Genomic DNA, 20,448 nt, shown 5'->3' on the forward strand with positions numbered 1-20,448 from the left:
GCCTGGGCTGGGGGTGGGGAGGAGACATCTCTCAGCTTGGGCTCCAAAGACAGTACCTGGGAGAGTACTTGTGGCTCCTGGTGGGATCTCCAGGCTCCAACCTATCTCCTTACCTCTCCCATCCCATCCCCAGCAACTGAATGCCATCATTGCAGCCTCCATGTCCATCAAGTCCTCTGACAAACTCCGGCAGATCCTGGAGGTGAGCGCTCAGGGAAAGGGTGCTTATAGATTGGGCCTACCCTTACCTGTTTGGGAGAGTATGAAGGAGACTCATATCCTGCCCACCTGGGATATAACATACATGCCCACATTCATGCTCAGAAAGCAGCTAAGGTGAGAATAGAGATTATAACCATGTGCACCTGAGATCGGCAAAAGGCTGAGATGCTCTCAGGATTATAGTGTAAGTTTGAGAACAACCACACTATATCCAGCCAGAATGATGGCTGTTAGGAGCTGGCCTAGGAGATGTTAGAAACTCAGTTTGGGGTCAGACTAGTAGAGGAAAAATTGGGTGTGCTGTGGTGTTGACAGTGCATACATGTGAGATACGTATACACACAAGTACAGGTGCGGTGGGACTGAAGAGTCAACTCAGAATTGCAATGGGATGTGTGTGCAGGCTTCCTTCTTGCCACCTTTCCTCCTCCTTGTACAATATATACTCAAAGGAGCCTTCTCAGTCCTGGCACCATGTTGAATTTCTCCCATCCCTCCCAGATTGTCCTGGCATTTGGCAACTACATGAACAGCAGCAAGCGAGGGGCAGCCTACGGTTTCCGGCTCCAGAGTCTAGATGCGGTGAGCCTGGAGTACCTGGCCTGGGGCATGGGGGTTGGCTAGGGGCCTGAGCCTTACAAGGCATCCTTGTGCAGTTGTTGGAGATGAAGTCAACTGACCGTAAGCAGACGCTACTGCACTACCTGGTGAAGGTCATTGCTGAGAAGTACCCACAGCTCACAGGTTTCCATAGTGAGCTGTACTTCCTGGACAAGGCAGGCTCAGGTATGAAGCAACAGGGCCTTGGGTCGGGGCAGGGGCTCAGTCCAGGGGCCACTAGGTTGGGAAGACTACAGGTTATAATTTGGTGGGAGTGCTGTCTGATTTCCTGACTCCATTCTTCCCTACCACCTCCCCCACAAAGTGTCCCTAGACAGTGTCCTGGGTGATGTACGCTCCTTGCATCGAGGCCTCGAGTTGACACAGCGGGAGTTTGTACGGCAAGATGACTGCATGGTTCTCAAGGAGTTCCTGAAGGCTAACTCACCCACCATGGACAAGCTTCTGGCAGATAGCAAGACAGCTCAGGTGGGCTGGCAGCTGGCCTGGCTTGGCCTGGTGGTGGGAGGCTGGGCTGGGGGATGAAGGAGAACTTGCCATTACACACCCAATGAGGGTATGGCTATAGGTGGGACCCCCCCCTCTTGGAGGGTGGAGTGGGGGACCACCCTGCCTGGAGGAGCAGAGATGAGAGATGAAGTGGCTAGTATTCTGAGGCTGCATGAGTCTATGCTGGTGGGGCTGATGGCTGTGCCTGCAGGAAGCCTATGAGTCTGTGGTGGAGTACTTCGGAGAGAACCCCAAGACCACATCCCCCTCCATGTTCTTTTCCCTCTTCAGTCGCTTTACCAAGGCCTACAAGGTACATGGGTCTGGTGGTTGAGTTGGAGGCCCTATGGCTTCTACATGGGCAGTGGTAGGGGCAGGGGTTTCCTATAAGGAAGGGGGGCTGCCCTCACGAAGATCCAACCTTGGCCCCGCAGAAAGCTGAGCAAGAAGTGGAACAGTGGAAGAAGGAAGCAGCTGCTCAGGAGGCGGGTGCAGATACCCCAGGCAGGGGAGACATGCCGGCACCCAAGGTAGGCAGCTAAGCAGGAGCTTGGTACAGGGTGCAGGAGTGAATATTACCTTCATCATCCTCTGGCATCACCCCCCACCCTCACAGGTACTGCCCAAGAACAAAGGCAGTGCCCCAGAGGCCAGGGAAGGAAGTGGGTTCCTTGTGTACAAGCCAGGCAGAGAGCCCAGGCAGATACTCTAGGGTTGGGTGAGGGCAGAGATCCTGGAGCTGGAGCTGTATATTCCCCTAGTCTCCACCCAAGGCCCGGAGACAACAGATGGACCTCATTTCTGAGTTGAAACGGAGGCAGCAGAAGGAGCCACTCATCTATGAGAGTGACCGAGATGGGGCCATTGAAGACATCATCACAGGTGAGGGCTTGGCCATGTTTCTTTCCTGACCTCAGTTTCTCTCCCCCTAGGGGGTCTGACTGCCTTACTGCTTCTTGCTACGTTTTCTGTTTCTCTTTTTCCTTTCTCTGCCTACCTCCCCTCATCCACCAAACCCCAGTGCTCAAGACCGTGCCCTTCACTGCTCGCACCGGCAAGAGGACATCCCGGCTCCTCTGTGAGGCCAGCCTGGGAGAGGAGATGCCCCTCTAAGCCCCCCGCCAGGTACCTGCATGGCCTGGTTTCCAATCTGAGGACCGTGGGAGCAAAGTCATGCTTTCCTCTTCCCGATCAGTCCAGCACATAGCTCAGATGTTTGGGGGTGGGAAAGGGGAAGTCAGATAAACCATAAACAGTGGCCCCCTCCATCCCTAGAAGGGTGAGCCTGTGCCCTGGGGTCTGATCCTGCTCTGGACAGACTCCTGAAGGGCCCACATGTTTTCCTCTGACTGCCAGATCTGCGGAACCAGCCTTACATCCGCTCGGACACAGGCCGCCGCAGTGTTCGCCGGCGCCCCCCAGTACCGCCCATGCAGGTCACTGCTGACCTCTCGCTGTAGCCGCTGCATCTGCAGGTGGATTCTGTAATGGGTGGGGCTGTGAGCAGGCTTGGGGCACCGGAATGGTGGGCCTCAGCTTGCCTGGGCCCGGCATCCCCATCAAGCAGGCACATTCTCCTTGCACAGAGGGCAGTGTTGGCCGCCTCCTCCTAAAAGCTGCTTGCAGCATCCCATCTCCCCATAACCATACTTAGCCTGAGCAGGAGCCTGGCCTGTAACTTATGAAGTGTACTTTTGCCTCCACCCCCTCAATACGCCCTTGACCCCGAAAACTCTCCTTGGACCTTATTTTTATACAAGATTAATAAAGATGTTTACAAAAGATCTTCATCCGCTCCGTGCCTGCCTCCACCACACCCAGCTTATTTCACTCTGCAAACGCTTTACTTATAAGAGCTCTTCACAGCTGATCTCTGGCAACAGGCTGGCGAAGGGGAGAAGGGCTGCTTCTGCACTAGAGTTGGTGGGGAGGGAGCCAGCTTCAAGGGACGAATTTGCTCTGATGGCTGGCTCACTAAAGCTGCAGGAGGGAGGAAGGGAGGGAGAGGGGGAGGAGGGAGGGAGGGCAGGCTGAGTAGCGTTGCAGATCCAGAGGCAGCTCAAATTAGACACCCGCAGGATCCCTACTACCTCATCCTGACTTCCTGCTGCCAGCCCACTTCCGCCTTCCCCACCCTCTAACCTGGGTGCCTTTCCCTGATTTTGCCCCCTCTTCCTTACCGTCATCAAGCCTCGCTCTGTGCCTGTTGCGTCCCATTTCTTTCGGTTCTGCTCCCACTCTTTGCCTGCCCCTCCTCCTGCCCACCATCGTACCCCATCTGCTCTCCCACCCCCGCCCCATCTGCCCAGGACAGATCCTCTCATCCTTCTAACTGCAGGGCAGCTGCACAGCTGGTGCTCTGGCTCTCACCTTTGCATAGTGGCCTCAGGTTGATTGAGATCCTGGGGCGGTTGGGTTGATGGGGCTTGGGAAGGCGGACATCGGGCATCGCCACGGGTATTGCACTCCATATCCTATAATCTGGCTGCATCCGCCTGGTCAGGTTGGGTATCTGAGAGTAGGGACTGCGTGAACCTGGGGGTGGGGTTGAGCATTGGGAAGGATGGGACAGTGCTCTGTGTGTGTGTGTGTGTGTGTGTGTGTGTGTGTGTGTGTGTGTGTGTGTGTGTGTGTGTGTGTGTGTGTGTGTGTGTGTGTGTGTGTGTGTGTGTGTGTGTGTCTACCTTCCACAGGCTGACCCAGCCTGGCATTTCCATTCCTCCAAGTCCCTCACCACAGACCACTGGGGGGCGCACCCGCTTTGTGCAGTTTGTGTAGCGAGAGTGCCAGCTCAGAGCTGGACAGGCCACTGACACGAGCTGCCTGGCAGAAGAAATTGAGGCCGGCGTGGGAGCGCGAGGGATGGCCCTGGCTGTTCCGAATCTTCAAGCCTGGGGTCAGCCGCAGAGCCCGCTGCTTCTCCTGGTAGTAGCTTAGGGGGAAAAGGAGGAGCAGTCAGCTCATCAGACACCTCTCTACCTCACAGGTGAGGAAACCCAAGTAGCTACTTGTCTTTGGCCTGGGGTTGACTTGGGGCCCAGGAAGTGGGCCCAGAATTCAGGAATCTCATCTTAGAGGCAGGCCAATCAGAGTCTCTTCAAGGGACCAGCTTTGCCCTCCAGATCCTGGGCCTAGGAGCTGGAGAGGGAGAGTTGTGCACACCTTGTCACCTCCTGCCCAGACTTGGAGGGCAGAAAGCCCTGGTGCAGTAGCTTGAACAGCACCTCTAAGAACAGTGTGTGCAGGCCCTGGGGATCAGATACTCGGTTGCTCTTCATTTGACCTGGGGGAAAAAGGGGAGATGAGAAGGGGCCTCCCTCCTCTGAGGCCAGGCCCACTCCCAAGGATCAGCCCTGTCCCTCACCCATGCACTGAGCCAGCCGGTTGTTGTCAGTGAGAACACCCAGAAAGTCCTTGAAGCTTACGATTCCATCACCTGAGATGAGAAAGGAAGGATGCTGGGGGTGTTTGCCCCTGCACAAAGCCTGCCTGACACACACTGGAGACCCAGTCAGAATGAGAGTGAACTCAGCAAGGTTTAAGGCCAGGGTAATGACCAGGGCCAGCTTCCTGGGAGATAGAACTTTACAATGTAAAGACCAAGCCAGTAACTCTGTGTGTATGTATGTGCTGGTGCTGAGGCTTGAACTCAGGGCCTGGGTGCTATCCCTGAGTTTTTTCTCTCAATGTTGGTGCTCTACCACTTGAGCCACAGCTCCACTCCCAGTTTTTGGCAGTTGATTGTAGCTAAGAGTCTTATGGAATTTCCTTGTTGGGCTGGCTTTGGACTTAGATGCTCAGGTCTTTGTCTCCTGAGTAGGATTGCAGGCATGGACCACTGGTGGTCTGCTCAGGCCAGAGACTTTTGTAGACTGGGTGGCACTCAGTGCCTAGAGATGAAAGAGGACAAGAGAGCAGGGATGGGGCACTCACCATCCAAGTCTGCCAGACGAAGAGCCTCACACATCTCCTGGGGGCCTAGTTGGATACCTACATTGCGCAGGGCAACTTTCATGCTGCGCATGTCCACAGTGCCTGTTGGGCTGCAACTGAACAGTTTGAAGATGTCCTGGAAGGCTGAGGGTAGAGAGTTGGGCAAATAGCCAGGTGAGCAGCACACAGGGGACCCAGCAGAGGTTGGATTGTCCATTTGGACTAACCCTACACTGAGCATTATTATAGCTTTCAATACAGACTGTGGCTACTGGGCGTTGACATTTAAGTGCCCATTCAATCCATTTCCAAAACTCATGCTTGGATGCTAGAATAAAAAGCATTTAAAATTCACGTCCAAGGTCCCACTAGGCATTCTTCTGCCTCTGTAGCTACATTACTCTGAAGCATTGTCAGTGCCTGGTTTTAGAAAGCAACTATTGAAAATTGGTGATACAGAATAAGTGATTCTTGAATTGAGGGGTCCCTGCCAACGTCAGGATGTGGTCAGTGGAGAGCATTGGGTCAGTGATTCCTTCTATCCCCAACATCCACCCCTCATTCTACAGGAATGGGAAGTGGAGAAACATTCATTTTTCCATCCTTTCTCCCTCTCTGCCTTCCTTTCTCCTTTTCATCTTGTCTCTCCATCGATTGAAATGGCGTCATCCATATATCCACTAATCATCTATACTCTCTCTCTCTCTCTCTCTCTCTCTCTCTCTCTCTCTCTCTCACACACACACACACACACACACATACACGAGAGATTCTGGAGCAGGTATATCAGTGTGTCCTTGGGTTATAGAGATGAATGAGTTAGACTGGCATGGAAAGGGTACAAATATTGGCTTTTGCCAATATTTTTTGCCAATTGGCTGATCATAATCTCAGGGCAGGCAACCCCTTGTAGTTCTGCCCTGAGCTCCCCCTATTCATCCTATCTGTTCCCTAAGGCCCTTACCTGCCAGCTGCCGAGGTGTCAGGGGCAGCAGGTTCTCCTCTGTCAAGCTGCCCCAGGGAGGAGAGATTGAAACAGGACTTTGTATCTGCTATAAAGGAATGCCAGGCCCAGGAAGGCCTCACCCCAAACCCAGCACTCCAGGCTGGGCCTACAGCCCCAACTTTACCTCTGAGAACTTGTATCTGGATCTGACTGAGCCTGATGGGTAGCCATAGGGTCCTTGAATTCTTTTGCCTTCCGTACGCTCCCCTCATCCTTTGTGGCTGTGGCTGTGGCTGTGGCTGTGGCTTGCTCCACGTGTGTCTGCTGGGCAGGACGAAGCTGCATCCTCCCTTTCTGCACACTGCCGGCCCCCTCCCATGCATCTCGTGTGAGCAACTTTCGAGGCTTCTGTGGAGACCTTAGAGGCAGGAAGAAGACAAGACGAAGACTCCAGGAGACCTGGGACCAGGCATGTGGCTGCACAGCATCCTTCTAGTATATTTCACATGAGGCTGCACCCACAGTCCTCCACCCAGGGGATTCTGGGGGTAAGGTGTGACATCCTCCCTCCCCCCAGCCTTAGTCACCTGTACCTTCTCTGTATAGATGGGGATCGCTTGCTCTTCTGCTCTCTGCTGCCTGAAAGGCAGAGTCACAGGCTCTGAGGCTGCTCCAGTGCCCCAAACCCACAGGCCCCAAGCTGCTTTTGTGGTAGATTTTTTTTTTTGGCAGGAGGTATACCCTCTCCTTTACTAGCTTCTCCCTTCTGGGGCACCTGCTGTTTTTATTCTGCCTCCCTTTAAAGGCCTTTCTGGATGCCACTCAAGATGGCAGAAGCGTAGGAGGAGAAGCAGGCCACAGTCTCCCAAAGCTAGATTATGGAGTAAAACTGAGATTATGGGGTAAAACCCAATATAAACCCACCAGACACATTAAAAAAATTCCAGGAAACCTTAACAAATTCAATAGGATAGAAATCATACAATGTCTACTCTCAGATCAAAATGGAGTTAAATTAGAAATTAATAACAGGACTGGGAATGTGGCTTAGTGATAGAGTGCTTGCCTAGCATACATGAAGCCCTAGGTTCGATTCCTCAGTACCACATAAACAGAGAAAGCCAGAAGTGACACTGAGGCTCAAGTGGTAGAGTGCTAGCCCTGAGCAAAAGAAACTCGGGGACAATGCCCAGGCCGAGTTCAAGCCTTAGTGTTGGCAAAAAAAAGTAAAAAATAACAAAGAAAATCCTTAAGTACTGAAGATTAAACAGTAGACTTCTAAATAACACATGGGGTCAGGCAGGAATGGTACATTCCTATAATCTCACCATTCTAGAGTCAGAAGCAGAGGATTGTTCGAGGCCACTCTGGGTGACAGAGAGAGACCTTACCTCAAGATCAAGTCAATCCCACATATCGGTCAAAGAAAAAAATCTTAAGAGAAATTTTAAAATATTTAATTTTTTTTCTTTTCGTCGGTCATGGGGCCTGAACTCTGGGCCTAGGCATTGTCCCTCAGCTCTTCAGCTCAAGGCTAGCACTCTACCACTTGAGCCACAGCACCACTTCTAGCTTTTTCAGCTTATTTGGTGCTGAGGAATTGAACCCAGGGCCTCATGCATGCAAGACAAAGCACTCTACCACTGAGCCACCATCCCAGCCCTATACACCCAATATGAAAATAAAAATAGAAAGGAGAAAAGACAAACTACCAATAGCAGAATGAGAGAGGAACATTACTACAGATCCTGTGGACACTGGAAGAATGATAAGGAAACAGACTGTGCCAACTAATTTGAAAACTTAGATGAAACAGACCAATTCCTTGAAAAACACAATCTGCCAAAACTCATATATAAATAACCTGACTATACCTCTATCTCTAAAGTTGAGTCAATAATAGAGTATACTATGCCCAGATGGCCTCACTGGTGAGTTATACCAAACATTTAATAAAATAGGAATATGTCACTACTTATTCTATTAGGCCATCACTCTCATAATACCAAAGCCACTTCCAGAAAACTACAGACCACTATCGCTAATGAATATAAATGCAACAACCTTTGACAAAAATATTAGCAAATTGAATATAAAAATGTATAAAAATAGCTTCCCAGCTGGGCACTGGTAACTCATGCCTGTAATCTTAGCTATTCAGGAAGCTGAGATTTGAGGATCCTGTTTTGAAGCTAGCTTGGGCAAGAAAGGCTGTAAGATTCTTATCTCCGATTAACCACCTGAAAACAGGAAGTGGAGCTGTGGCTCCAAGTGGTAGAGTGCTAGCCTTGAGCAATAACTAAACTCAGGCCGTGAGTTCTAGCCCCATGAACTACCCCCAACCTCAAAAAATATATATATATAACATCACAATCAAGTGAGATTTATTCCAGGAATGCAAGACTGCTTCAACGTTTGGGAATCAATACAATCCATCACATAGATTAAAGAAGAAAAACTGCATGATCATGTCATAAAGAAAAAACATTTGGTAAAATTAAAAACCTATTCAGTTTTCGGAATATTTAAAAACTCTTAAGAGAACTTCCTTAAATGGGTTGAAAGCTTAAGTCATCACAAAAACCTGCACATAGGTATTTTTATAGTAGCCCAAACTTGGAAGCAACCAAGATGCCCTTCAGTACATAAATGGATAAACTGTGGGACATATGGACAGTGAAATATTATTCAGTGCTAAAAAAATAACTGAGCTATCAAGTCATGAAAAGAATGGAAGAAACAAATACATATAACTAAGAGAAAGATGCCAATGTGAAAAGGCTATGTACTCTATTATTTCCAACTCTTTCTAGAAAAAGCAAAAGGAGACAATAAAAGGATCAGCGGGTAACCAGTGATTGGAGGAAGGAGGGATAAATAAGAACAGATAAGGAACTTCTTAGGACAGTGAAACTATTCTGTGTGATACTACCATGTTGGTGTGTTATACATTTCACAAAGCCCATCGAAAGTACATCACCAAGAGCGAGCCCTAGATTAGGGGTTTGGGTGATGATAATGTGTCAATGTAGGTTCATGACTGTTCAATTGTGAGGGAGTTGTATGAACAGAGACAGGGACTATGTATGCATTTTCTGTGCTTCAGTTGACTTGTGCTGTGTACTTAAAACAGAAAATTAAAAAAAAGAGAAAAGAACCCAAAACCAACTGAGTGTCGGTTGCTCACGCCTGTAACCCTAGCAACTCAGGAAGATATCTGAGAATCACTGTTCAAAGCCAGCTCAGGCAAAAAAGTCTACAAGAATCTTATCTCCAATGAGCCACCAGAAAACCAGAAGTGGTGCTATGGCTCAAAGCAGTAGAGTGCTATCTTCAAGCAAAAAAGAGCTCAGGGACAAGTGGTCAGGCCCTGAGTTCAAGCCCTTGAAACAACAGAAAAATAAAATAAAAATCCTTAAACAAAAACTCCAGAGAGCCGGGTGCTGGTGACTCACACCTGTCATCCTAGCTACTGAGGAGGCTGAGATCTGAGGATCATGATTCAAAGCCAGCCCAGCCAGGAAAGTCCGTGAAACTTTTTTTTTTTTTTAAGAAATAACTTATTTATTTATATCATTATTACTTTTTTTTTGGTCTGTCATGGGGCTTGAACTCTGAGCCTGGGCGCTGTCCTCAGCTCCTCAGCTCAAGGCTAGTGCTCTACTGCTTGAGCCACACCACCACTTCTGGCCTTTTCTGTTTATGTGGTGCTGAGGAATCGAACCCAGGGCCTCATGCATGCGAGGCAAGCACTCTACCTCTGAGCCACCTTCCCAGTCCCTCATGGAACTAATCTCCAATAAACCACCAGAAAAGTGGAAGTGGCGCTGTGGGTCAAGTGGTAGAGCGCTTGCCTTGAGCTGAAGAGTTGAGGGACAGCATCCAGGCCCAGAGTTCAAGTCCCACGACCAACCGAAAAAAAACAAAAAAACTCCAGAGAAATTCTGAGGGCCTAATGATACTTCTGACCCAGCCCTTTTTCCAATCCTCAGTTACACAGCTCTTCTCAGTGTTTAGCTTCTGGCTCCTTTTTCCTTCTAGTCCTGTCCTTGTTCAATTGCTTCTTTTCCTCTTGCCTAATGCATTCTTCTGATTCTGGGCCCCCTTCTCTTCAAACCTCTCCTGGAGTCTTGAAACTGATTGTGGCCTTGGCAAGGAGCCTGAAGCCCAGAGCTGATGAAGAATTCAACTAGGTCTTGGCATTATAGCATACGCTTGTAATCTCAGCACCTGGGAGGTTGAGGCCAGGAAGATGTCAAGTTATAGGCCACACTGGACTAGCTAGTGAGGCCTTGCCTCCAAAAACAAAACAAAAGCTGGTGGCTCATGCCTGTAATCTTGGCTGCTCAGAAGGCTGACATCTAAGGATCTGATTCAAAGCCAGACTGAGCAGGAAAGTCTCCTGAGACTCTCATCTCCAATAAACTACTCAGTGCCCAGGCTAGCCTCTTCTCTTTCTCTAAGGCTTCCTTCTCCATGCCCACATCCATCTCACACACTCTGAATTCTTTTTCCTCTTTTGTAGCCATCACCTTGCCAGAAGCTCCCCAAGGCCTAACGCCAAACATGGGATGGCTTATACATTTGTGTGCATGCATTGTATCTGTGCCTGGTACAATGAGCCTCAGTTTGCCCTTCTTCAAGCTTTTGACACTATCCCTTTCCCATACCACGCCTCTCAAGAGACAAAAAGAACTCTCAGATTTGTTCTTGCCTGCCAAAGCCCACTCCCAAGGGGAACACCCCAATGGACAATCTCAACATGTCCCTGGTTTTGAGCTTAAGTAACTGAACTCTTGGACAGAGCTCTGCATTTTCTCAAGGGTGGTATGGAGTCTTTCTGGGGGGGGCTAGTAGGTGGGAATGGAGCAGTCCTACCCATGGGGAGTAAACAGGCAGACAGAAGGCCAGGAACAGTGTGCTAGAGACCTCAGGAGTAGGTAGGGTGGGTACAACTAAAACATAGGGGTATCATCCCTAAAAAAATAAAAAAAATTGAGAACATTTGGGTACTGGTGGCTTACACCTGTAATCCTAGCTACTCAGGAGGCTGAGATCTGAGGATCTGGGTTTGAAGCCAGTCCAGGCAGGAAAGCCTATAAGACACTTATCTCCAATTGAGCACCAAAAAATGCTGGAAATAGGGCTGTGGCTCAAGTGGTAGATCACCAGCTTGAGCATAAAAGCTCATGGACAGCACCCAGGCCCTGAGTTCGAGCCCCAGGAACCCCTCTCCCCCACACACACATTGAGGACAGAGCCAAGCACAGTGGCTCATGTAAGTCCAGCTACTTGGAAAGCTGTGATCAGAAGGATCATAGTTTCTGGCCAGCCCGAGTAGAACAGTTGGAGAGACCTAGGTATGGTGGTATGCACCTATCATTCCAGCTATAGCAGGCAGCAATAAAAACAGGAAGATGGAGGTATAGGCAAATAACTCAGGCAAATAACTAGTGCTAAAAAGTACTGGAAGTGTAGCTCAACAGTAAGCAGTAGAGCACCGGACCAGTAAAGGTGAGGCCTGGAGTTCAAACCCTAGTATCACCAAAAAAAAAAAAGGAAGAGAGAAAAAAATCGAGACCAGAATGAAACAATCAGGTGAACTCATTGGTCCAGAAGGATTTACACAAAAAGGCTGGGGCCAGCACTGGAGGTTTTAATGGTTCTGTCTAGTCATTTCTCTGGAGTTCAGGGGATAACAGCTTAAAATGGATTTTCAGCAATAATGGACTCCCTTTCTTGGTTCCTGGTGGCACGGAGCTGTAACACAAGAGAGACAGTGTCACTGCAGTCCCGGGGAGAAGATAGGGAAGGGGAAATGGGAGAGGCCTTGCAGTTTGGAGGAGGCTATTCCAATAAGGGAATCTCCTCTTTGCTGGGCAGCTGGCACTCTGCTGCGTCTTTGTGTTACCAGAGGCCAGGAACACTGGAGCCCTGCTCTCTCACTCTCTCTCTCTCATGGAAGTATCCTGGGCCCCAGGGCTGTGGTCATCCAGCTGGCTTTCTAATGCCACATGACCCTTTCCACCTTGAATCCAGGTGCCCACCCCAGTCCTGGAGAGCTCACCCTCCATGGTCCCCAGGCCTCCTCTGGCCCTGGCCTTGGCACTACACCTCAGTCCACCAGAACCTTATTTCCAGTATCCTCTATGAGGTCACTGAGGTTGGAGCTCCACTGAGCTTCTCCCAGGCCCCTGTTCCACTGTTGGAAACCCCACTGGGGTTGTGTCAGGCATCCATCCTAGGGAACCCACCCACACAGACCCGGGCAGCCCCTGGTGGAGGAGCTGTGGCTTTGTCTTACTTACTCATCCTGGGATTCTTGGGAGTTCATGGTTGATGTCTGGACAAACTTTACTTCCCCTTCAAGGGTGGCTGTCTTGATCCCTGGCTTGCTGAATTCTAAGAAAGGGTGAGGGAAGTTTGTTTCTTGTTTAGCCCAAGTTTTCTGGAACTTTACAGTTTTGAGTTTCCCTGTCAGCTCTTGCTTCTCTTCAGTGGGCTGGGAGGGCTTTGTAGAAGGTTCTGGAGCCTTCTGTAGTACAGGTTTGAGCATTTTCTCCAAACTGGGCAAGTTCATGTTGCTAGTAGAGGCTATGGCCAAGGAAGATGCAAAGTTGATCAGATCCGATAGGGCGATGGGCGGTGAAAGGTGGGAGACAGGAAGAGAGGAGCTTACAGGTGGCTTCTGGGAGCATGCAGCTGGGAGAGTGGGAGTGGCAATGGAAATGGATTTCTTTTCTGGGTGGCTTCTGGTAGTCTTTTTGCTACTACCTTTGTCTTGGATTTCAATCACCTTTTGTAGGCTGTTCTCTGAGGCCTGGACAGTCTTGTCTGACCAGAAGAGGTGCCTGGAGGTCTGTGCATGGATGGAGCGACATTGGGTTAGTACCTGGTCCTCCTCTGAGTTGCTGCAGATCGAGTCTACGCTCCATTGGTTGAAGCTCTGCATCTCGGCCAGCTCCTCTGCGGTGGGATGGAGGGTTTCGATAGTATATTCTGGCTTAGAGCTGTCACTGCAAGATTCCAAGCTGTCTACCTTCCATATGGGATCCATGTTCATTTTCAGGCCAAAGTTTTCTTCCTGCTCTGGGTTTGGATCTTGGAACAGGGGTTTCTGTTCTACCGATTGTGCCCCTACCTGAAAGATTGCAACTAAAAGCTGAAGTAAGAACTAGGTACCCCCCACCCACCATTCCAGGTCTCCCCTAGCGCCACGCCCCCCTCACTACCTCTATCTCACTCACATTCTTCTGAACGCCCCCTCCCCCATTTACCCCTTTTTGGAGACTTATGAGGGACAGATAGGCTGGTGATGAGGGTAAGGAAGTGGGTGAAGGGGCCTTGGGATCTAGAGCCAGTGGCTCACACCTGTCTGAGGATTACAGTTCAAAGCCAGACCAGGCAGGAAAGTCGGTGAGATGCTTATCTCCAAGTAACTGCCAAAAGCCGGAAATGGAGCTGTGACTTAAGTAGTAGAGCTCCACCTTTGAGCAATAAAGCAATGGGACAGTGCCTAGGCTCTGAGTTCAATACCCAGTACTGGTGTGCGCGCGCGCGCGCGCGCGCGCGCACCTACACACACACACAAACACACACACACACGAGCTGATCAGGATTTTAGAAAAAAGAGCCTCAAAGAGCCCTGGCCCTTAGCTACACCTTTCCATATCAGGGGACACTCACTTCTGCTGATTGATGGGGATGGCTGGGATCATTCCTAAGACAGAAAAAGTCAGGGTGAGTGATAGGTGGGCAATAGGGTGAAGAGGGTAACTTTAGGGAGAAGGGGGATCTCTGGAACCCTTGAGTCTCCCACAGGGCCTCTGTCAGGATACATCCAGTTTATCCACTCTGCTATCCCCACCGTACCTCACTGGGATAAGTACTTCTTCCTTCCCTGAGTTTCAGAAGCTGGAGAGCTTGCCAATCCACTCCCAGCCCCAAAGCAATGAGGCTTGGGAATCCTCATTCTTATCACTCATTGTAGCCCAGACAGTGTGGCTCAGTTGGTTGACCAATGCTCAAAAAGTGTTCCCTATGGAGGTGAAGTCCAGAGCAATGCCTACTCATCCACCCATCTTCCCAGAGGTGGGAAGCTGTGTGTGTGTGTGTGTGTGTGTGTGTGTGTGTGTGTGTGTGTGTGTACGTGGTTTTCTCAGCCCTTATCCTGAGTGTTCAGCCATTGTGATCTCTGCTCCTTCTATAGCTACTCTCACCTTCTATAGCTCTAGCCTTAACTGGGCAGCAGATTTTGAGGGGTCAGGCCCTATCTATGACACCTTCAGTGTCAGGGGCTGGACCCTGCCCTGTGGAGATTTTAGAAAAGAGCCAAATGGAGGGAGATCCTATAGGTGTGTATGAGGTACATGTTGTCAAGGGGAAAGGGCTAGAGTTGCTAGTGGGGGAGGTCCTACAATGATGGAGGGCTGGCTCTCACAGTTTCTCCACGATATCCACCGAGGTCTTGCCACAGCAGGGAAATGCATTGGCACCTGTCAGGGAGAAGGAGGTGATGGAGGGAGCTGCAGGGTGGGTGGACAGTCCCTGACAGAACCTGGAACCAAGGCCAGAGATGCTGCCCGCCACCTCCTCCCTCTCCACTCTCACTCTCCTCATCTCTCCCATCCTCCTCCTCCTCTTCTTGCCCTCCTTCTAATGCTCTCAGTCCCATCGAGTGGAGGACTTCACTCAACATTCTGTCCATGCCTTGACTCTGGGATCTATCACCACCCTCCACCAGAGTTAGTGCCTACTACCTTCCTCCCTCTTGCTGCCATACCAGTATATTTTATGTGTTTCATTGGCTACACAAAAAAAGAGAGGGCTCATTTGCCCAACATATCATGGCTGCTGAAGTGAGGACTTGAACATAGGTTTAAGAAATTCAATTCCTGCCAGGCACCAGTGTCTCACACTTGTAATCTTAGCTACTCAGGAGGCTGAGATCTGGACAGTTGGAGTTTGAGGTCATACTGGGTGGAAATTTCTCTGAGATTCTGTGCTCAAATAATCAGAAAGAGAACTGTAGAGGGAGAGAGAGAGAGAGAGAGAGAGGAGAGAGAGAGACAGAGAGACAAGAGAGAGAGGGAGGGAGAGAGAGAGAGAGAGAGAGAGAGAGAGAGAGAGAGAGAGAGAGAGAGAGAGAGAGAGAGAGAGAGAGAGAGGCATGCACAGTACCCTAGCCCAAAATTTCACAAGACCCCCATCTCAACAGAAATAGTTGGGTATGATGGCATGTGCATGGCATTCTAACTTTAGCAGGAATGTAAATAGGAAGACTGTGATACAAGCTAGGTAGGGGAAAAGTGAGAGCCTATTTCAAAAATATCCAGAAAAAAAATAGTTTGCAACTGTAAGCCTTAAGTTCAATTCTCAGTACTTCCCTCCCCCCAACATAAAAACACAAAAAATAAGAACCCCAAAAGCCCCCATGAAGTTGGACACAGTGGCTAATGCCTGTCATTCCAGTTACAGGACTAAATAGAGGATCATGGTCCAGGCCTCCAGGTCAAAAAAAAAAAAAGAGACCCTATTCAAAAATAAAACAAAAAGGGTTTGGAGTCTGCTTAGTAAACACAAGGCTTTGAATGTAATTCCCCATAATGAAAAAGGAAACAAAAAACCCCCAAGCCAAACCAAATTTAAGCAGCACCCTCCTTTCACCACAGAACGGGATGTTATGAAAACAGAATTATAAATGCAAAGATCCTACCTCAGTAATGGAGATTGAACACAAGTTCTTACTAGGTAAGTAGTCAACTACTGAGTTATATTTTCAGGTCCCCCTACTTTTTTTGTTTCATTATGGAGCTCAGGTTGGCTTTGAACTCTTGATTCTCCTGCCTCTGCTTCCAAAATGCTGGGATTACAGACATATACTACTATGTCTGGTAGAAGGACATAGTTTTGGCAAGCAGAATTGGTGAAAATCAAACAGAATAGCCCCAAAAAGTAGAATTAAAAGAAGATGCAGCTGGCTGCTAGTGGCTCACTGCTGTAATCCTAGCTTTAAGAGGCTGAGATCGAAGGATAGTAATTCAAAGCCAGTCCAGTCAGGAAAGTCCATGAGACTCTTATCTCCAATCAACTACCAGAAAACCAGAAGTGGTGTTGTAGCTCAAAATGGTAGAGCACTAGCTTTTAGCAAAAAAGCTCAGGGACAGGGCCTAGGCCCTGAGTTCAAGCCCCATGACTGATCAAAAAAAAAATAGAGATGCAAAATGACAAAAAAAGAATCAATTGGACATCTGGTTTTAAATTTTAGAAAAGAGATCCAAAAGGAATAGAGGACATGAAGAGAAAATTTTCTCTAGGCTGAAGGATGTTTACTGAAAGGCCAGTAGCACAGATGTTGAAAGATCCTTCCTGTGAAAATTTATTAACTCAGGAATAACTAACTCCTAAATGCTTCTGAAAGTTAAGACCTAGTAACCTGCGACAGACCAGCTTGGCCGGAGCACTGGGACCGATGGGACAGGGATCTCGGGATAGGTGGGCAAGGAGTCGGCGAAGTGACAAATAGACACAGACTCAAAAGAGTTGCATCTGAATGTATCAACAAAGATAGGAAAATCACACTGGTGGCAAAGTTAGTTATGATTGTCTTTAAAATTCTGAGGGAAATGGCTTTTAACATGGAATTTTACATCCAGCAAAACTATAATTTCAGACATGGAAAGACTCATAAAATGTACTTTCTCTTTTTTTAGGAAGATATTTGATGTACTGAAATAAGATGAAGGCATACAACAGAGGTCTATGACCATTCATTTTAGTGTGGAAAGATGGTACATGTTGGGCAGTAGATCTGAAAAAAAGAAGGCCAGATGGAATAATTGACTAGGGCTGGGAAGGTGGCTCAGTGGTAGAGCGCTTGCCTTGCATGCAGGAGGCCCTGGGTTTGATTCCTCAGAACCACATAAGCAGAAAAAAAAAGCCTGTGGCTTTTTTTTTTTTTTTTTTTTTTTTGGCGCTGTGGCTCAAGCGGTAGAGTATTAGCCTTGAGCTGAAGAGCTGAGGGACAGCGCCCAGGCTCAGAGTTCAGGCCCATGGCCAGACCCCCCCCCAAAAAAAAAAAAAAAAAGAATAATTGACTAGATGCAGAGTTGAAGAAGAAAACTAGGACTATGAAAAAACCAAATGGCTCAAGACAATTGCCAGTTAGACTGGCTCAGACTTGTAATCTGAGCTTCTCAGGAGATTATTGAGGCCCACCTGGACAAAAAAAAAAAAATTCAGGTTCTATTTCAACATGTAGCTGTATGTGGTGGTATACATCTGTCATTCTAGTGACACGGGAGGCTGAGAATGGGAGGACTGAGGTTCTAGGCTAGACTGGGCATGGATACTCTAGTGCAGTGAAAGAAGCTGAGCATGAGGGCACACGTATGTTACCTCTACTATGGTGGGAAACCGAGGTGTGCACCTAGGCAGAAAGTAAGATCCTATCTCAAAAGCAAGCAGCATAACAAAGGATTGGATGCATGGCTTAGAAGTAAAGTGCCTGCCTAGCATGCACGAGGCCTGGAGTTCAAAACTCCAGTATTACTCCTGCCCTTAGAAAAAAAAAAAAGAACCAATCAGATTTTATATCCAGCTGAAGGTGTGTTGGTTGTTTACGTTGAATCCTTGACACAAACTCTGTGGATGCTTAATAAATGTCTTTGCAAATAAACACCATTTCTTTCTTTTCTTCCCTTCTTCCCTCCCTCCCACTCCTCCCTCCTTCCCTCCCTCTTTTCTTTTCTTGTGCTGGTACTTGGGGCTTGAACTCAAGGCCTGGGCGCTGTCTCTGAGCTTTTTTTGCTCAAGGCTAGTGCTCAGCCACTTGAGCCACAGCTTCACTTCTGGCTTTTTGGTGTTTAATTGGAGGTAAGTGTCTCAGAGATTTTTCCTGCCTGGACTAGCTTTTTTTTTTTTTTTTTTGTCAGTCGTGGGAATTGAACTCTGGGCCTAAGCGCTGTCCCTCAGCTCTTCAGCTCAAGGCGAGTGCTCTACCACTTAAGCTACAGTGCCACTTCTGGTTTTCTGAGTGTTTATTGGAGATAAGAGTTTCATGGACTTTCCTGCCTGGGCTGGCTTTGAACCGAGATCCTCAGATCTCAGCCTCCCAAGTAGCTAGGATTACAGGTGTGAGCCACTTGTGCCTGGCTTTAGCCCACATTTCTTTCTTTTTTTGGGGGGGGGGGTCCGGTCGTGGGGCCTGAACTCTGGGCCTGGGCGCTGTCCCTCAGTGATTCAGCTCAAGGCTAGCGCTCTACCACTTGAGCCACAGCGCCATTTTCGGCTTTTTTCTTTTTGCTTATGTGGTGCTGAGGAATTGAACCCAGGGCCTTATGCATGCAAGGCAAGTGCTCTACCACTGAGCCACCTTCCCAGCCCTAGCCCACATTTCTTACCTCAAGTGCACACCTTGTGCATCTAGACTAACGTGGCCAATGGTGTTCTGATGCTTGACCTTTGTCTTCCTTTCTAGTCTTTTTATTATCATTATTTTTATATTAATATTAGGAGCTTGGATTCAGGGCTTTGAACTTGCTAGCTATATTCTACCATCTGAGCCATGCTCTTAATCCTTCTATCTACTCCTTCTTACAGCTGAGATTACAGCTTGTACCACCACACCTAGCCCGTCTTTTGTCTCTTGGTAGCCTCCCTCACAAAGCTCAGTTCATCCTACATTCATCTGAAATAGAAACCTGAGTCACCTATGACTTCTTCTGTAGCATCCTACCTTCCACTTCTGACTTGACCTTGGATGTGTCCCTTTTCACTTTCACTGCTTTTGTCCTCCTATCCTGGGTACCAGAGCCAACACAAACCTCTGTTTTATGGCCTGCTGACACTCGATGCTGTGTGATGCCTCCTTATTATGCACAGTGCCCCCAACTTTCCTCTCGAGGTGGAGAAACACGTACAAGGTCACATGGCTACTGAAAACAGCGTCCACTCCACTGAGTGCACTGAACACAGGTCTAATGGCTCCCAACCCTGGGATGCTAATTATTGTGCTGTCTGCCAGTACCGGGGCTTAAACTCCCCAGCGGAAGTGAGAAGTGGGAGGGCCTTGCCGTGGAGCCAATCTTGCGCCCTCCCCCCGCCCCCTCCCCCGCATCCTCCCCTCCTCCCACCCCGCCTGGACCCCTGATCCATCCGCTGCTCATTTCCCCCATCCCACTGGCCTAGCGGCGCCACCACCCACCTCGCCGGCAGAGCCTCACCCGCTCCCACCTGTTACTCCCATGCTGACAGGGGGAGTCTGTGTCTGGGTGGCCGGGAGTGGGCTGGTGGTTGCTCCCCCTCCACCTCCAGTGCGCTTTTTGGCGGAGGGGATAGGGGACGGAGAAGATACAGGGGGCGCAGGCGCCTGTGATGTCGCCATCTCTGTGACGTTTCCCGGGACCCGCAGACTGAAAAGTGCGTGGTTTTCCCAGTGGGTGGAGGCGGCCAATGGCGCTGTTCCCAAGGTTGCGGGAGGCCTGGGGCAGCCGGGGGCTTCTGCAGCTGGCAGATCGGGAGGAGGGTGAGCACGGGTCCCTGGGATGTAACGGGGCGCATGGCCTCTGCTCTTCCTTATGTGGGTGTAGAGCAGGCTGGATTGAACCCAAACTGTACCCGTGCACAATGCACACACACTTGTGCATAGCTTTCAAAAGGAGCCAGATCAGACAAGGCATCCTGTGCAATGGCACCTCTTCTCCTTCAGGCTTTGCTCCACGACCAAGGAACTCACTTCAGAATCCCAACCCTATGCAGATAAGCATATGCACAGCAAGGGCTTAGACCCACACTGCTGTTAGGTGGTTTCTGTTGTTGTTTTGTGCCACTCTACCACTTGAGCCAGGGCTTCACTTCTTTTTGGTGGTTAATTGGAGATAAGAATCTCATTGATTTTCCTGCTCTGGCTGGCTCTGAATCACAACTTCAGCTCTCAGTCTCCTCAGTAGCTAGGTACACGTGTGAGCTACTGGTATGGGGCTGTCATTCTTTTGAATCAAGCATTGGGTGGGTGGGTGGAGGGTGAATGGAATGCTTGCATTATACCTACCTTGGTATCTGGTCAGTGCCCAGGCCACTTGGCTTCCTTCTTAGTGGTACTGGGTTGTCTGCCTTGGTAAAGTACGTAAAGTAGGTAGCCTTGGCATCTCCCCCCTGCTAACTTCCCTTTTGCCACTGAGTGATGGATGTCTACCCAAAGGTAGAACTGGAAATACTGGCAGGAGGAGCCATGTTAA

General features: G+C 49.2%; 3 protein-coding genes across 9 annotated transcripts in view; 1 reads left to right on the forward strand and 2 right to left on the reverse strand.

Moving 5' to 3' along the window:
• Positions 1 to 3,114, forward strand: part of Fmnl1 (formin like 1) — a 25,663-nt gene extending 22,549 nt beyond the window's left edge. For 2 of the 4 annotated variants that reach the window (XM_070027926.1, XM_070027928.1), the window contains 9 exons: positions 134 to 202; positions 724 to 804; positions 879 to 1,008; positions 1,148 to 1,311; positions 1,544 to 1,645; positions 1,767 to 1,862; positions 2,094 to 2,214; positions 2,354 to 2,457; positions 2,689 to 2,770. In XM_070027926.1, coding sequence (XP_069884027.1) covers positions 134 to 202; positions 724 to 804; positions 879 to 1,008; positions 1,148 to 1,311; positions 1,544 to 1,645; positions 1,767 to 1,862; positions 2,094 to 2,214; positions 2,354 to 2,445 — 855 coding nt within the window. In that variant the 3' untranslated portion in view covers positions 2,446 to 2,457; positions 2,689 to 2,770. Of the gene's footprint in view, positions 1 to 133; positions 203 to 723; positions 805 to 878; positions 1,009 to 1,147; positions 1,312 to 1,543; positions 1,646 to 1,766; positions 1,863 to 2,093; positions 2,215 to 2,353; positions 2,458 to 2,688 lie in introns of all 4 variants that reach the window. The other 2 variants (XM_070027925.1, XM_070027927.1) reach the window with 1 other exon arrangement.
• Positions 3,108 to 12,330, reverse strand: LOC138830950 (EF-hand calcium-binding domain-containing protein 3-like). Of its 2 annotated transcripts, none has more exons than XM_070027930.1 (10): positions 12,279 to 12,330; positions 6,805 to 6,850; positions 6,396 to 6,629; positions 6,230 to 6,276; positions 5,266 to 5,409; positions 4,697 to 4,768; positions 4,495 to 4,615; positions 4,089 to 4,264; positions 3,703 to 3,867; positions 3,108 to 3,312 (listed from the first exon to the last, which is right to left on the reverse strand). In XM_070027930.1, exons 1-10 carry the CDS (start codon positions 12,283 to 12,285, stop codon positions 3,176 to 3,178), a joined length of 1,149 nt encoding a protein of 382 aa, XP_069884031.1. In that variant the 5' UTR covers positions 12,286 to 12,330; the 3' UTR covers positions 3,108 to 3,175. The 2 variants fall into 2 exon arrangements, with proteins under 2 accessions (XP_069884031.1, XP_069884030.1); XM_070027929.1 differs by having other exon boundaries at positions 6,799 to 6,850.
• Positions 11,833 to 19,541, reverse strand: Spata32 (spermatogenesis associated 32). 3 transcript variants are annotated; one of them, XM_070027932.1, is made up of 5 exons: positions 19,445 to 19,541; positions 14,652 to 14,706; positions 13,898 to 13,931; positions 12,520 to 13,352; positions 11,833 to 11,971 (listed from the first exon to the last, which is right to left on the reverse strand). In XM_070027932.1, exons 1-5 carry the CDS (start codon positions 19,455 to 19,457, stop codon positions 11,881 to 11,883), a joined length of 1,026 nt encoding a protein of 341 aa, XP_069884033.1. In that variant the 5' UTR covers positions 19,458 to 19,541; the 3' UTR covers positions 11,833 to 11,880. The 3 variants fall into 3 exon arrangements, with proteins under 3 accessions (XP_069884033.1, XP_069884032.1, XP_069884034.1); XM_070027931.1 differs by having other exon boundaries at positions 14,629 to 14,706; positions 19,435 to 19,540; XM_070027933.1 differs by lacking the exons at positions 13,898 to 13,931; positions 14,652 to 14,706 and having other exon boundaries at positions 19,445 to 19,525.
• Between the last annotated feature and the right edge of the window lie 907 nt (positions 19,542 to 20,448).

The sequence above is a fragment of the Dipodomys merriami genome, unplaced genomic scaffold (assembly GCF_024711535.1).
Source record: "Dipodomys merriami isolate MVZ:Mamm:240054 unplaced genomic scaffold, mDipMer1.0.p SCAF_19, whole genome shotgun sequence".
Classification (NCBI taxonomy): domain Eukaryota; kingdom Metazoa; phylum Chordata; class Mammalia; order Rodentia; family Heteromyidae; genus Dipodomys; species Dipodomys merriami.